This window comes from Peromyscus maniculatus, chromosome 3, assembly GCF_049852395.1.
Source record: "Peromyscus maniculatus bairdii isolate BWxNUB_F1_BW_parent chromosome 3, HU_Pman_BW_mat_3.1, whole genome shotgun sequence".
Lineage (NCBI taxonomy): Eukaryota > Metazoa > Chordata > Mammalia > Rodentia > Cricetidae > Peromyscus > Peromyscus maniculatus.
This window is the reverse complement of record NC_134854.1, coordinates 20,469,691-20,483,029: the sequence shown is the minus strand read 5'-3', so window position 1 is coordinate 20,483,029 and position 13,339 is coordinate 20,469,691. Positions and strand designations below refer to the sequence as shown.

The window sequence follows — 13,339 nt, the reverse complement described above, 5'->3', positions numbered from 1 at the left end:
GGGTTGCGGCTGAGAGAAATTAACCTGAAAGATACATTCAGCTAAGATTCTATGACCATAAAATAATGCCTGCCAAAGTCATTCTTGAAACACCTTTTTATTAGGTATTATAACCCAAGAAACTGATCCAGGCATGTTCACCTTGTGATGAACAGAACAATTGTGTTGCTACCAGTAAAACTGAGAGTCAGTCCAGTTGAGGCTAAGTCCATCTCTAAAGTACCATGCTACTCTGCATTTCATTACTAAGACAGGTTTTAATTGTTTTTTAGTTTTTTAACCTGTATTTCAGTAGCACCTGTAACTATTCCATTTTCTTGCATCTCTCCCTTTCCCTCCCATCCTTCTCTTTACCTGTATGAAAAATCAATATGGATGGTGATTTCCATTCTCCTGCATCTTTTCCCCTCAGCTCTGCCTTTGTTTGTTGTGTGCATTAACACTGGAATATGCTTCAGTTGTTTAAATGTTACCACTGGAAAAGAATGTGCACTTTCCTATCTTCACAGACAGGGACAGAATTGCCTTCTGGGAGTGTGGAGTGATATGAGAAGGCTGACGTCATCTACGACCCTCCTCAGCTCCATTTAGACCCCAAAATGACAGTTCTCTCCCTAATGACAGATAGATTGCAAAAATGAAATTGTACTTTAAGGCCAAGGTCAATAAGAACAGAAGTGCTGAGCCCAGAGTAACATAAAAATACACACTTGTCTTATAATCGGGTTGTAGGCTATTGCCTGGGGCAAGCCAAACTGCCCTGAATTCTTTCTGCCTCAGGAACATGAAACTAATTATACTCATTGAGGTAATTTACCTGCCAGGATGCCCAATGCCAAAGGGGAATAAGGGAAGTCTGATAATTAATAGGGTAGTTGGCTGGACAGGCTTCAAGACAGTTTCACTTCTGTGGGCTCATAAAGGTTGCTTGTGAAATACACACTAGTATTCTCTTGGTTCAGTTTTGGGCAAATATGTTTAATTACAGTTTGACTCAGAATACCTCCCTTCATCATCTTTTTAAAAACATTTAATTAATTATTTAAGAGCTCTATACAATGTCTTTTTACCATATTTTCCCCTCTTCCAGGACACATGTCGCCTTCTTTTAGACCCATTAACTTTAATTTTTGCTGCCTATATATTCTTGGGTGTGTGGCCATCCAGTGGAATGTGGTCTACATACCAGGCACCACACCCTTAAAGAACACTGACTCTCTCCTCTCCCAGCAACTATCAGCTGCCAATAGCTCCTCAGCTAGGGGTGGGACTTCCTGTCTCCTCCCCCTCCCCATGCTGTGTTTTTATTTGCTTTAGCTTGTCCACATCTGTGAATGCTGTCATAACCACTATGAATTCATGTGTGAGGCGTCTGTGTTGCAACTGTCAAACACAGTTTCAATGTAGTCATTTATTACTAATGTATCTTTCCACCACCACCACCACCTCCCCATCTTCTTCGGGAATCTCTTAGCTTTGGAAGGAGGAGTGTGATCAGTATGAAGCTTCCTCAGAAAGCTAGAAATAGATCTCCTATGTGATGCAGCTCTACCACTCTTGGACATATATCCCAAAGACTCTATATCCTACTGCAGAGATATTTGTTCATCCATATTCATTGTTACTCTATTCACAATTGCTAGGAAATCCAAACATCTTAGATGACTTATCAATTGATAAATGGATAATGAAAATAAGGTACATTTACACAATGGAAAATGATTTTACTGTTAAGAAAAAGAAATTATGAAATCATCAGGTACATACATGGGATTGGAAGCAATCATTGTGAGTGAGGTAACTCAGACCCAGAAGATATGAGTGGTTACATGCTTTGAATCTTTGCCTAGGTGTGTTTCATTTGGGGTACCCATAGAGGTACCCCAAAATTAGTAAGGGGCCATGGAGGTGGGGGAGTTTCAAAGGAAGGGAGACAGAATGCAGTGGTATAAAGGGGTAAAGAGAATAATGGACTATGAACAGTTAAATGGAGTAAGGAATAGGAGAGAAGTATAGAGGAAGAACTAGCAAGATGGATGAGAGATAACACTCAAGACCCTTGATCTTTTTTAGACACCATTTTAGTTTGTCACAGTCCTATATAAAAACACAAACTAGGCATAGGATCTGATTTCACATGGTTGGTGTTTTAGATATAATTTTTGAAAGGAACTTCTAAGTAGAATTTTGTTTTGTTCACACTATGTTTTCCTAGAAGGATATTTTCTTCTTTATGTGTTAATGGTTCCTGTGAAAATCAGAATCCAGTTTTTAAAAAAAAGACCTACTGAAACAATTTACTACCAAGCTACATTGCCTTAATATTGACTCGAGCCCGGGTTTCACCACTATGAGCTTCTACTATTAATACAAGCAGTAAATTTTATAATTACAGGTTTCTATAAATAGTCTTACTTTTTGCTTTTCAGCTAGATACCAGAAATTTCTGTTTCTGGAGTATCAGTATTACCGAGTTGCTGGTCAAGAACCGATGTCCCAGAAGGAACAAGGAAGCTAACGTAGACAAGACTTACTTTTAAAATAGCACGCATCAGAAAGTTTGCCTTGACGCTTCCTTCCAGAACCCTGAAAGTCTCTTCTTTTATTTCTAGTTATTACATTTTACTTATTTTGTATGCATGTGTTTTTTATGACTCTCAAATGAGTTCTTTTTGTTTTGTTCTTTGAGACAGGGTTTCTCTGAGCAGCCATGCCTGTCCTGGAACTCACTCTGTAGACCAGGCAGGACTTGAACTCAGAGATCTGCCTGCCTCTGCCTTCCAAGTGCTGGGATTAAAGGCCTGGGCCACCACTGCCCGGTGCTTAAACGGGTTCCTTTTCCACCACACAGGTCCTAGAACTCAAACTTTGGTAGCCAGGCTTGGCCTCAGGTGCCATTACCTGCCAAAGCATCTCACCAGCCTAGGAAATTTTGATACCGTACGATAGAGATGGGGGTGGGGAGCAGGACTTCAACCAAAAGAGAGAGCCTGTGTCAGTTACCAAATGAGCAGTTACAGTGGTTCTCATCCTCCACACATGCTTATGTCTATGTAGAGCTTTGCCTGGTCTTTGGTCAAGGCATTTTCCACTTCATCGAGGAAAAGCTTGCATTTAGTTACATCACTAACTTTCCTTGCTGGCATCAAATTTTTTAGGCAGATATGCAACAGAAGAAAGAACCTGTTCAGGATGACTCCGATCTGGACCGCAAACGCCGAGAGACGGAAGCTTTGCTGCAAAGCATTGGCATATCGCCGGAGCCCCCTCTAGGTACTTCATCATGCTTGGATTACTACGCTCAAGCAGAACTTGTGTAGACAGACCATGTCCAGCATTGTTGTGCTTCTAAGTGTTAGCTTTATTATTGCTTTCTATGTTTAAAAAATCTGGGGCTTATTGTCCTTGTTGCATGTACCTTTTAGAACTGAGAGGGCTGGAAGGAGATGGGAATGATGCTTACAGAGTCAATAGCATTTGCTGATTATATGCTCATAATTTCCCTTTGTGTCGCCAACAGATTAATTTATACTTGTTAGGGAGTATATACAAGACAGCTTGGGGTTTTTAAGTATTAACAAATTGCTCTTTGTTTCTACTGCTGAAATGCAACCTCTCTTTGCCTATATAGACAATGTTAATCTGGTTATAATACTGTGAACACTATAGGCATAGAGCTCTTACATGATGAAAATAGAGTGTTCAGTGGGAAATTTGCAGAAAACCCTAAAATTAGCAGCTAATCTACAAGTTCAAGTTTACTTGGCATGTGTATCTTGATTTCATTGTTAGTTGGCATTTCCATTGCAACACCCCTCCTCCAACTCATTCATTTCTAGTTGATTGTCCATGAAGCCTTTTATCACTGAGGTTTGGGTACTGAATAATTTATTTTATTTGTTAAAGGTAGCTTGCATGTGCTTATTCTGCCACTCGTATGTCTTTCGTGTGTTTTATTTATTTATAACTATTACTATTTCTTTATTTTCCATACATCTAAAAAAATAATCTGAGGGTGTCTGTAAAACTACATAATATCCAATACATTAAAAACAAAACCATTTAAATGATGAACAGGAATAAATACAGTATCAGGGCTGTTTTAAATATTTCATCGTTTAATTCCTTTCTTGACTTCTACATTAGAATAAAATTCCTTTTATTCTCATAGTTATTTAAATTAAGAAAAAAATTACCCATGAAAAGCAATTATTCCTATCAATATAAATAAGAGAAAGAATATATCCAACTGAAAGTATTGCAAAACATAATTTAATGCATAAATATGAAACTAAAATACTATTAAAAAGCATTTCATTTTATCTCAATTGTGATATGTAAAATCATGTCTCTGCTGCTATAATAAGCCCTCATAAAGCTAGATTTTGTTTAACTTCTTATTATGTAAGATGTAATCTATAGGGGATTTGGCTGGTAGATCTTCTTTGAGAAGTTAGCAAACTTCTATGTACTTACCTGACATCTGATGTAAATTAGACATCTATCGATCAATTATATTTTTGCTTCAAAATAGTCTTTGAAATGTGGTTGCTATGTCAACACTGATTAAACACAGTAGTGGTATATCCTATTATCCCTTACCCTGCATAAAGCTTGTGATTAAACTTTAAAAACAAAATACTTGAGTATCCCCAGTCCATAGCCACGTTCTCAGCTACCCCTGAATTCCTTCCAATGGGACAAATTTTCACCCATCTCGCCAACTTACCCTCTGCCTTAGCATGAAGGGTAATCAGGGAGTTAATTGAAGAGTCACGTGAAAATGCCCAGCTCCTTGACTGTTCTGTCATTGTGGTACAATATTTGAAGGGGGAAAATAAACTTGTTAAGCCCTTACCCTGTTAAATAAATAAAAGGAAATCACATGTGATGGAAACCAAATGGGATGCTACACTCTTGTACTGAAGTTTCTTTCCACACAAGGCTTCCTTGGCATGTGTGGTATGAGTCCCCTGAACTGGCCGGCCTGGGGCCCTCTTGCCTGTTTGGTGTGGTCCGTGGCTGAAGGACATTTGGCTTGATGTGAAGGATGGAGAAAGAAACTGCATTTGTGCTTCCTTAGTTTTGTTTGGTTTTCCCTTTATCGTCCTCGCTCAGGTTGTCAGCTGACCTATCTTTGAGCTTTCTCCCACCCTCAGAATGGCAGTTTCCTTCTGTTCCTGTGTCAGCGTCTACCAGGGCTGCCAGAGACAGAGGAAAACTAGTCCCAAATGAAGTAGAAAGTGGCTGGGATGAAACCATTCATTAAATGTAAAAATAAAGCAGGCTGGCATTTTCCTTTGTTTTGAAAGAGATTTTTAAATTACCAGGCTCAACATTTACCCTTCCTCTCTGCCACTTAGTTCCAGCACCAAATTGTTTACACTCCATGAACCCATACATTTCTCTCTAAACTAGACACTCAACAGATTTCTCACCCTTCTTGGGCATTTAAAATTATTTAGGCTCATTCATTTCATAATGTTTAAAGTTTTATAGACACCTCATCTTTTAAATAGGTCACATCTATACTAACAAAATAAAGTGAAGAATTAGAATGATCTAGATAGTTCCTACCAGAGAAAGGTAGGCTGAACTATCTGGATAACCATTGTGGTTCTCCATTTTACTTCGTTAGGTGGACATGGCCTCGGAATCCCTCAGTTAATCCTGTCTAAATTCATTTCAGACTTTCATTTTCCAAAATACGAAAAATTCACTTGACTTTCTTCCTTTTCTTTCCTTTTTTTTTTCCTTATCCCATCTCAATCTCCCCTGGCCATACAACCACTTTAATTTGGGTCCATCTGTTTTGGTTTGTCTGACACTGCTCTTCCTCAGTGCAGCCGCTGCATTTTTTAACATGGGATACCTGTTATTTTCATTATTTAGTCCCAACCCCTATGTCTCCCTCTTCGAAATCAGTGAGCACTCCCAGTGAAGCTGGAAGCCAAGACTCGGGCGATCTGGGGCCATTAACAAGGTAAGAATTGCCCTTTCAAAAGGCCATGGTGGGATGTGAATCACACAAGAGAACGCTGAAAATGCCATCAGATCTGCATGCACCTGTTAGATCCTTGCTTGTGCCTAATCCACGCTGAGTTGCAATATTTACTGACAGAGAGGCTTGTTTGGACACTAGAAATAACAGTGTTGCCCTTCCTTGAGTTGGCTCATTGAAGACCACACATCTTCCTTAATAAATGTGAACATCTCCATTAGCTGAGGCCTAAAAGAAACAGGGAAGGAGCCAAGTTCCACCAAACATGTACCCAGCTTTCCACTGTTCAACTCTGATTTGGTTTCTAGCCCTACTTTTAATTTCTCAAGCTGGCAATGTTGAGAACTCAGTCGTCACACTTGCTATTGCTAGGAATTTTAGCAGGTGTTCACTGTTGTTACTTAGGGAGTCGGTTACCAAACTTTGATTACACTCTCTATGTCCAGAGACTCCTGGGCCAGGATGTGGGCGTGCTCTAATTTGACCCCTAAAGGGATAGCTGAAGAGTAAGCGGTGGAGAGAAGAAAGACACCGTGATAGTCACAGTCACTCTCTTATGTTGATTGTGTTCTCCGGGATTCCTGCACACAGGTGCCCCCAGGAGGTGATATGAAGGAACGTGGAGTGGAGGCTTGTAGTGACCAGTTAGTGAGCAGCCCCCTGTTCAGACACACAGTTTTCCTTCTAGTTCAAGCTGTTGAGCTCTAGCAGTGGGGACCCAGGTTTTCCGAATCTCCTAGTTGTTCACAAGAAGCTAGAAATCACTTTCATTAAAAGCAGACATGAGTGTGTGACCTCTAGCTGTGATTCTTTTTTTTTTTTTTTTTTTTGGTTTTTCAAGACAGGATTTCTCTGTGTAGCTTTGTGCCTTTCCTGGAACTCGCTTTGGAGACCAAGCTAGCCTTAAACTCACAGAGATCCGCCTGCCTTTGCCTCCCAAGTGCTGGGATTAAAGGTGTGCTCCACGGGAGAAAATCCTAAAATACTTGAATCAAGCTTCAGATAAAGGAAACAGCCAAACCCCTACCCCCGCCCCCAAATGCATGCATGACAAATCAGGCTTTGGGTTGTCTCTGTACCTTTCAACCTTTCCCTACTTAAGGACCTTTCTGTTGAGAAAGAGATGCAAAACTTTGCACTTCTATTTTTCTAAATAATCCATTTTCAGATGCATTTCTTCTGGAAGTACACTATTTTCAAAGAGAACTAAGCAATGTGTTAAGGAACCTGTAGCTAAGCAGAACATGGAGGTGCATTCTTAAACCCAAGCATTTGACAGGCTGAGGCAGGAGGGTCATGAGTTCAAGGTCAGCTGGTGCTACTTAGTAAGTAAGACTCGATTTCAAACACACACACACACACACACATACACACACACACACACACACACACACACACACACACACACACACACCAGAAAATACCCCGAGACTCCTCCAGAATTGCCCTGAGCAGTGTGCTTGTATTTTTCTCTCAGAGATGAAGTAGTAAGATCAGGATTTCCTCAGGTGTACCTGCTTGCTGGTGTGCTCAAACATGAGCATCATGTTTTGGCAAGCCTCTGGAAGCAGTGGGCACTGCTTTCAGTTTTAGAAGCATGAAAGCAAAGGCTTTGGTGGGGGCAAAGCTGGTTTATTTTAGCAAATTGTCCTTGTGATTTGGGGCAGCACACATCTTCTGTCATCTGTTGCTTTGGAGGCTTCAGAAGGCCTTTGGGGGGTGTTGGTGATAACAGCACAGTTGGATAATATTTAACATTTACTTGAGGGCTGGAAGAATGCTATCACATTCCCTGGGGCTCCACTGGCCTCTCGTTAAGACATTTGATGGTTTCTGTTCCAACATGCTGTTGTCATTCTGCTCAGCCTCTTGGGGCGCAGCTGGCAGCATGAAATTCCGACTGGCTTCACAGTTGACGAGCCTCTTGGAAAACTTGCTGAAAAAGCTGACCTGTGCTCTTAGCACTCTGGGGACAGTGGCAGTTCTCCTCACAAGACACCACTGTCCTTTCCTCCACCTCCTTAAGTGCTTGTATTGTTGTTGTTGTTGTTTTTAACCTAGTGAATTGTTTTGAAAGAGGGAGGCAGTTCTTCCCACCCCAGTTACACTCCAGTGAGTTCCACTTCATTATAGCCAAGTTCTGACTAGAGTAGGTAGCTAGGGGCCAGAGAGCAGATCCCTGCTAAAGGCTGCTTTCATTAAAATGCAGGAAAATTGGCAGCGAAGAAAAGAATCATTTCCGGAAAAACCGAGCACGAAGTTTGAATTCTGAGAAGAATGAATTAGGAATAGCTTAGGACGCCTTGCTCTTGTTTTGAACGTAAAGGTCCAGACAGATTTATGATTTTGTTTTAATAAAGTAGATGAGTGTTTAGTATAAGAGAATATCATATTTCAGTTTTTTAGAATTCCATTTTCAATGTTTTTTTTTTCCATGTAGAAGTGACTTTTTTAAAAACAGTTAGTATTATCTTTGCAGAACCTCAGCCTGGAAACATGCTGACACCCCTGCTCTCAAAAGTTTGCCTATTTGCTTAGAATATGAAATCTTTTCAAAGATTTCAGAATCCAGTTAACACATCTGTTCATACCTCATGGTGCACATAAATTCTTCTATTCCTTTGCCAGGATTTAAAGCTCAAACTAAAAATGTCTTCCAAGAGTCAGAAGGAAATTGGCATACTTCATGTCTCTTATGAAAACACTGCACTGTAAATAGAAAGTTTGCAAAACCCCCTTTTACTCATTTTGAAAGCAGCAAATGCTTTAGCTAAAAATATAAAATAATTCCCAATTATGATGGTATAAATTAAATATTTTAAAACTTAAAGAGTTACAATTGTTTGTTTTATAATTTCTGATTTTGGTTCTCTAGACCACTTCTCATTCACAACTTCTTTTTGTGATATTTTCTTCTTCTCTTGGTTGATTTAATATAATCAATTAACTATTTCTAAGTTAATAATAATGGACAAAGGACATGCTCTTAGAATTTAAAAACTTAATTATATTAATAAAGTATTTGAAAGGGTAACTTTATTTATAAACATGGATATTTTTATAAAAAGCCTTAATATATACAGCTAGAATACCACACAGTGCATAGAGAATGCTAATATGGTTGGTTATTATTGGTTAAAAATGCAAGAGTAGTCTAATGCATGAAAAGATCAAAGAGGAAAGTGGAGTTATTACAGCATATAATTAGAGGATGCATGAAGAGTCCAGACCCCTATTGCTGGGTTTCAAGACTAAGCAGTTTTCTCTCTATGATAAGAATATTAATCTGAACCCATTAGAAAATGTCCTCTATGCACTACAATTGAAGAAAGCATATTTTATAGACCTTGAAGAAAAATGACTTTTGTTTATTTGAGTGTGTATCTTCCTTGGGAAATAATAAGTTCCTTGAAAATGAGAACTAAATTTGAAATTGAATCCATGTAGTAGGCATTTGGGGAATGTTCTTGAATTTGTGAATTAATCATTACCCCTTTTTTTATTGAGCGCATCATTGAGGCATCGTGAGCATTAGTCATTTTCCCAAGTTCATGCAGAACATAACTGAAGCTCTTGTTTTGACCTCTGCTGATTTTCTTGAGTTTTCATAAGCTATACCTGTGCTTCACATCATCTCAAATAATTAATATAAATGCCTCAGAAAATTATACTGAAAATGGAAAATTGATATTGGTAAAGCACCTAGAAGAAGCAGGACATAGTAATTGTCAGTTAGCTCTTATTATTGTGGTCATATGCTTTTTCATATTTTGATTTATATATTTATCAGATGGGAAGAGAACTTATAAAATTTTTCTCATAGAGCATGTAAATACCATTATCAAATTTGACAAGCATGCTTATATACTTATATCTTCATCCAATTATGTAAAATTTTTGAACATCAAGACATGGCTAGATTAAAGTCTACATCATTAGAGTTGGCTAAGCCTTGCTCATGTACCATCAGATAATGAAGCAGAAAGGAATCTATGTACATGACAATATTCAGACCATATCAATTATTTTTATTTATATGGTTGGCTCATAAAAACTTCATACTTACTCTCTCCTCTGCTGTGGGATGTTTAAGTTTTCAAAAACACAGCCACACCAACAGCTGTTCTTCCCTGAAAAATATGGAATGTGCATTGACCTCACAAAGTTCACCTGGATTTCAAGGTTGAACCATGTAAGAACTTTCCAAAATGACTTCACATATAAAAAGCTCACATGGTAATTGAATATTGTACAATCTTCTATTGTAATAATAATGGCATCTCCTAGCACATCAACAAAATAATCAACAAGTCAGAAAAGGAGGTCTCTGATGTTTGATCTTAATAAATGGCATGAAGAATTATAATAATATCAACTGCTATCCTGTGTTTTAGCAAACATGTTTGTTTGTTCACTGTAGTCTTGTTATCATCACCAAGATCTAGTTTCCAATAAATATGGCCATTTCATCCCACTCAACATTGTATTAGAACTTTAAACACCCATGTATTTATTTTTGGAGTGTGTGTTGTATGTGTGTGTTCTTGTTGTGGTTGCATTTGTGCATACATATGTGTGAATGTGTGTGTGGAGTCAGAGGTTAGTGTACACTGTCCTCTTTAATTGCCTCTACCTTAGTGCTTGACACAAGGTCTCTTACTGAACCTGAGCTCATCAATCTTGTTGGCTGGCTGGCCAGTGAAATGCAGTGATCCTCCTGTGTGTCTGCCCCAGCCCATGCACTAGGTGGCAGATGTGTGCCCCACACCTGGTTTTCATGGCTTACTGGGGATCTGAACTCTTATCCTCAAGTTTATATGTCAGGACCTTTTCTGACTGAGCCATCTCCCCAGCTACCTAGTATTTTATTCTTAATAATCACTATTGAAATGTTGCTTGTGCATTTAATATAAGACATAAACAAGTCAAAGTAAGTACATAAAACATCACTGTCCCACCACCAAAGATGAGCGCCCTACTGTATATTCTTTCATATCATATCTATGACATTTTATATACATCAATGTTAATAGTTCATCTATTTTCCTAGTCAAGTATCTTTATTTTTCTATTTCAATTTAATTTAATATCAATATCATCTTCCAAGTTCCCTAATTACCTCCACAATAATCCCATAGCACTTGCAATTGATACCTGTCCTCCCATGTACCAACATTTGCTGTTTAGGAAGGTGAGTGATCCCAAATGCAACGTAAGGAGTGAGTGCTGAAGCATTTAGCAGAGGACAGAGTTCCCAAGGGAAGCATGAGAGTGTGCCTGACTTCCAGATCCTTATGTATTTCATGAATCCAGGACAGATTTCTGCTCTAGAATGCTAGTCTTCCAGAGAGATAATAAATTAGTTTTTTGTGGACATAATACTTGCATAAAATCTGCATGTGTGGTATAGTCTGCACTTCTCTGGTTGACCACTCAGGGAACGCTCATCTGAGGAAATTAAAGAGGGTTGGAATAGTTGATTGTGGGCAACTTGCATTAACTGCAAGTGGACACCACATGGTTCTCCGAATGGCCTCAGAAAAAGCATAGATACAGAGGTTTAACACCCAGCAGAGTATCTTCAGGACTTTCACTCATACCCACAATCAGATTCTCCAGGACTCTGAAGCTACATAAGGCTTAGAGACTTTTGACCCACTTGATAAAAACGTTGTCATTTCCCATGGCAATCTGGTAAATTAGAAACTAACGGGAAGGTATTAAGGAGTTAATAAGGGTGAAAGAGTAACCAAATAGCTAAAAACTATAGAGAATTGAATAATATCAAATTGTGTTTATTCAAACAATTGTATATTATCAGTATGTGAGGAGAATTTTACAGGATGCCATCAGTTCACTGGATTTCAGAGAAACTGATGACACTGGTTTAAAGCTAACTGAAATTCAGTTTCTTCTGGCTTGAAAGATGGCTCCCTTGAGTCAGTTCCTAGCACCCAAGAAACACAGTCAGTTGACAACTACCTGTAACTCTGGTCCCAGGGGATCTAATACCCTCTTCTGGACTCACATGCACATAGCCACACATAGATATGCATACATATAATTAAAAACAATGAAATATAAATTTTTTAAAGGTCACTCTCTTTGGCAACTAAGATTACAGCTTAGGATTTTTTTTTCCTCCTTATGTAGCACATTAATTGATCAGTTAAAATTTTGACCTCTTATGGCTCTATCATCAGGCAGAATGTACTATGCCTCTCATATGGCACTACTCACAAATCAAGCATCTGTTTTGGCAATGGATGCTGTGCCTCCTTCCAGAGAAATCACTTGCTTGGCAATAGGCTTCTGTGTAAGACTGGAGTGAACATGTCCTTGTGGCATGATGGAAATTCTTCATTTCATTTTGAGTCCAGCTCAGATGGACATCCCAGTGGCTTCATGTGGTCTCAGTGGAGCTCCAGCATTAGAGAGAGGATTCTTACACAGGAAATTATGAAAGGAAGCTTTCAAAAAAGACTCTGATGTGAGTATACATTGCTATGTGCCAATTTTGTTTCTAACATAAAAAAATCCTTATCCACATCATTGCCAGTCCCAAATATGGAATAATTGGGACTTGGAAGTAAAACATCAACTCGTTATCTAAATACCATCCTTTACTTGACATCATTTTAATGAATGTGACAGATTGAGTGATATGATGGATTTTAAAAATGCCCTTAAGTATTTAGTGTTTTGCTTCTGAAACGGCATTTTAAAAAAATTAGGTATCTGGGTAAGACATTGACTAGAGATTTATGCCAGGCACTATGTTCGAATTAGCCCAAACTCTTTCCATGTCTTACTAGGAGCTAATGAAGATATGTGGCCCCAGAGCTCAGGACAATTGTGGTACATGGGATGACTCTGTGTCATGCCCTTGACCTGTTTCTCCATCTTGGAGAGAACAGAAGTCCATGGACACCTGAGTCCCAGTTGCAGGGACTCACTAAAGTTGCCTTGGGCTGAGAAGATAGAGACTTCTTTTGATCCTCAGCATAAAATAGCAACCTAGGCAGGACTGTAACTATAGGTTCTCCTTCCTCAGTGTGCAAGTGAGTCTGAAATCTCCTCTGAGAGCACATATGGCATCAAGATATACAGGATTGAGTTCTCTAACATATAGGGACACAGGCACAAACAACCACAAACACACAAAAAGACAGAAAAGCAGAAGGGTAACTAGCTGTGCACAGGAAGGGGATCAGCAGGGGTGGGGAGGGGAACAAGAGTGGATAATGGGGGTAAATACAATCAAGATTCATTATGTACCTGAAAATGTCACAATGAAGACAATATGTGCTAATAAAGACAAAACACTGAATAATTCAT

General features: G+C 38.9%; 1 protein-coding gene across 6 annotated transcripts in view; it reads left to right on the top strand.

Moving 5' to 3' along the window:
* Dync1i1 (dynein cytoplasmic 1 intermediate chain 1) overlaps nucleotides 1-13,339 on the top strand; it is a 309,676-nt gene that overhangs the window by 39,178 nt on the left and 257,159 nt on the right. For 2 of the 6 annotated variants that reach the window (XM_006986876.4, XM_006986880.4), the window contains exons 3-4: nucleotides 3,159-3,273; nucleotides 5,893-5,983. In XM_006986876.4, the coding sequence (XP_006986938.1) occupies nucleotides 3,159-3,273; nucleotides 5,893-5,983 (206 nt within the window). Of the gene's footprint in view, nucleotides 1-3,158; nucleotides 3,274-5,841; nucleotides 5,984-13,339 lie in introns of all 6 variants that reach the window. The other 4 variants (XM_006986878.4, XM_006986881.4, XM_006986877.4 and 1 more) reach the window with 2 other exon arrangements.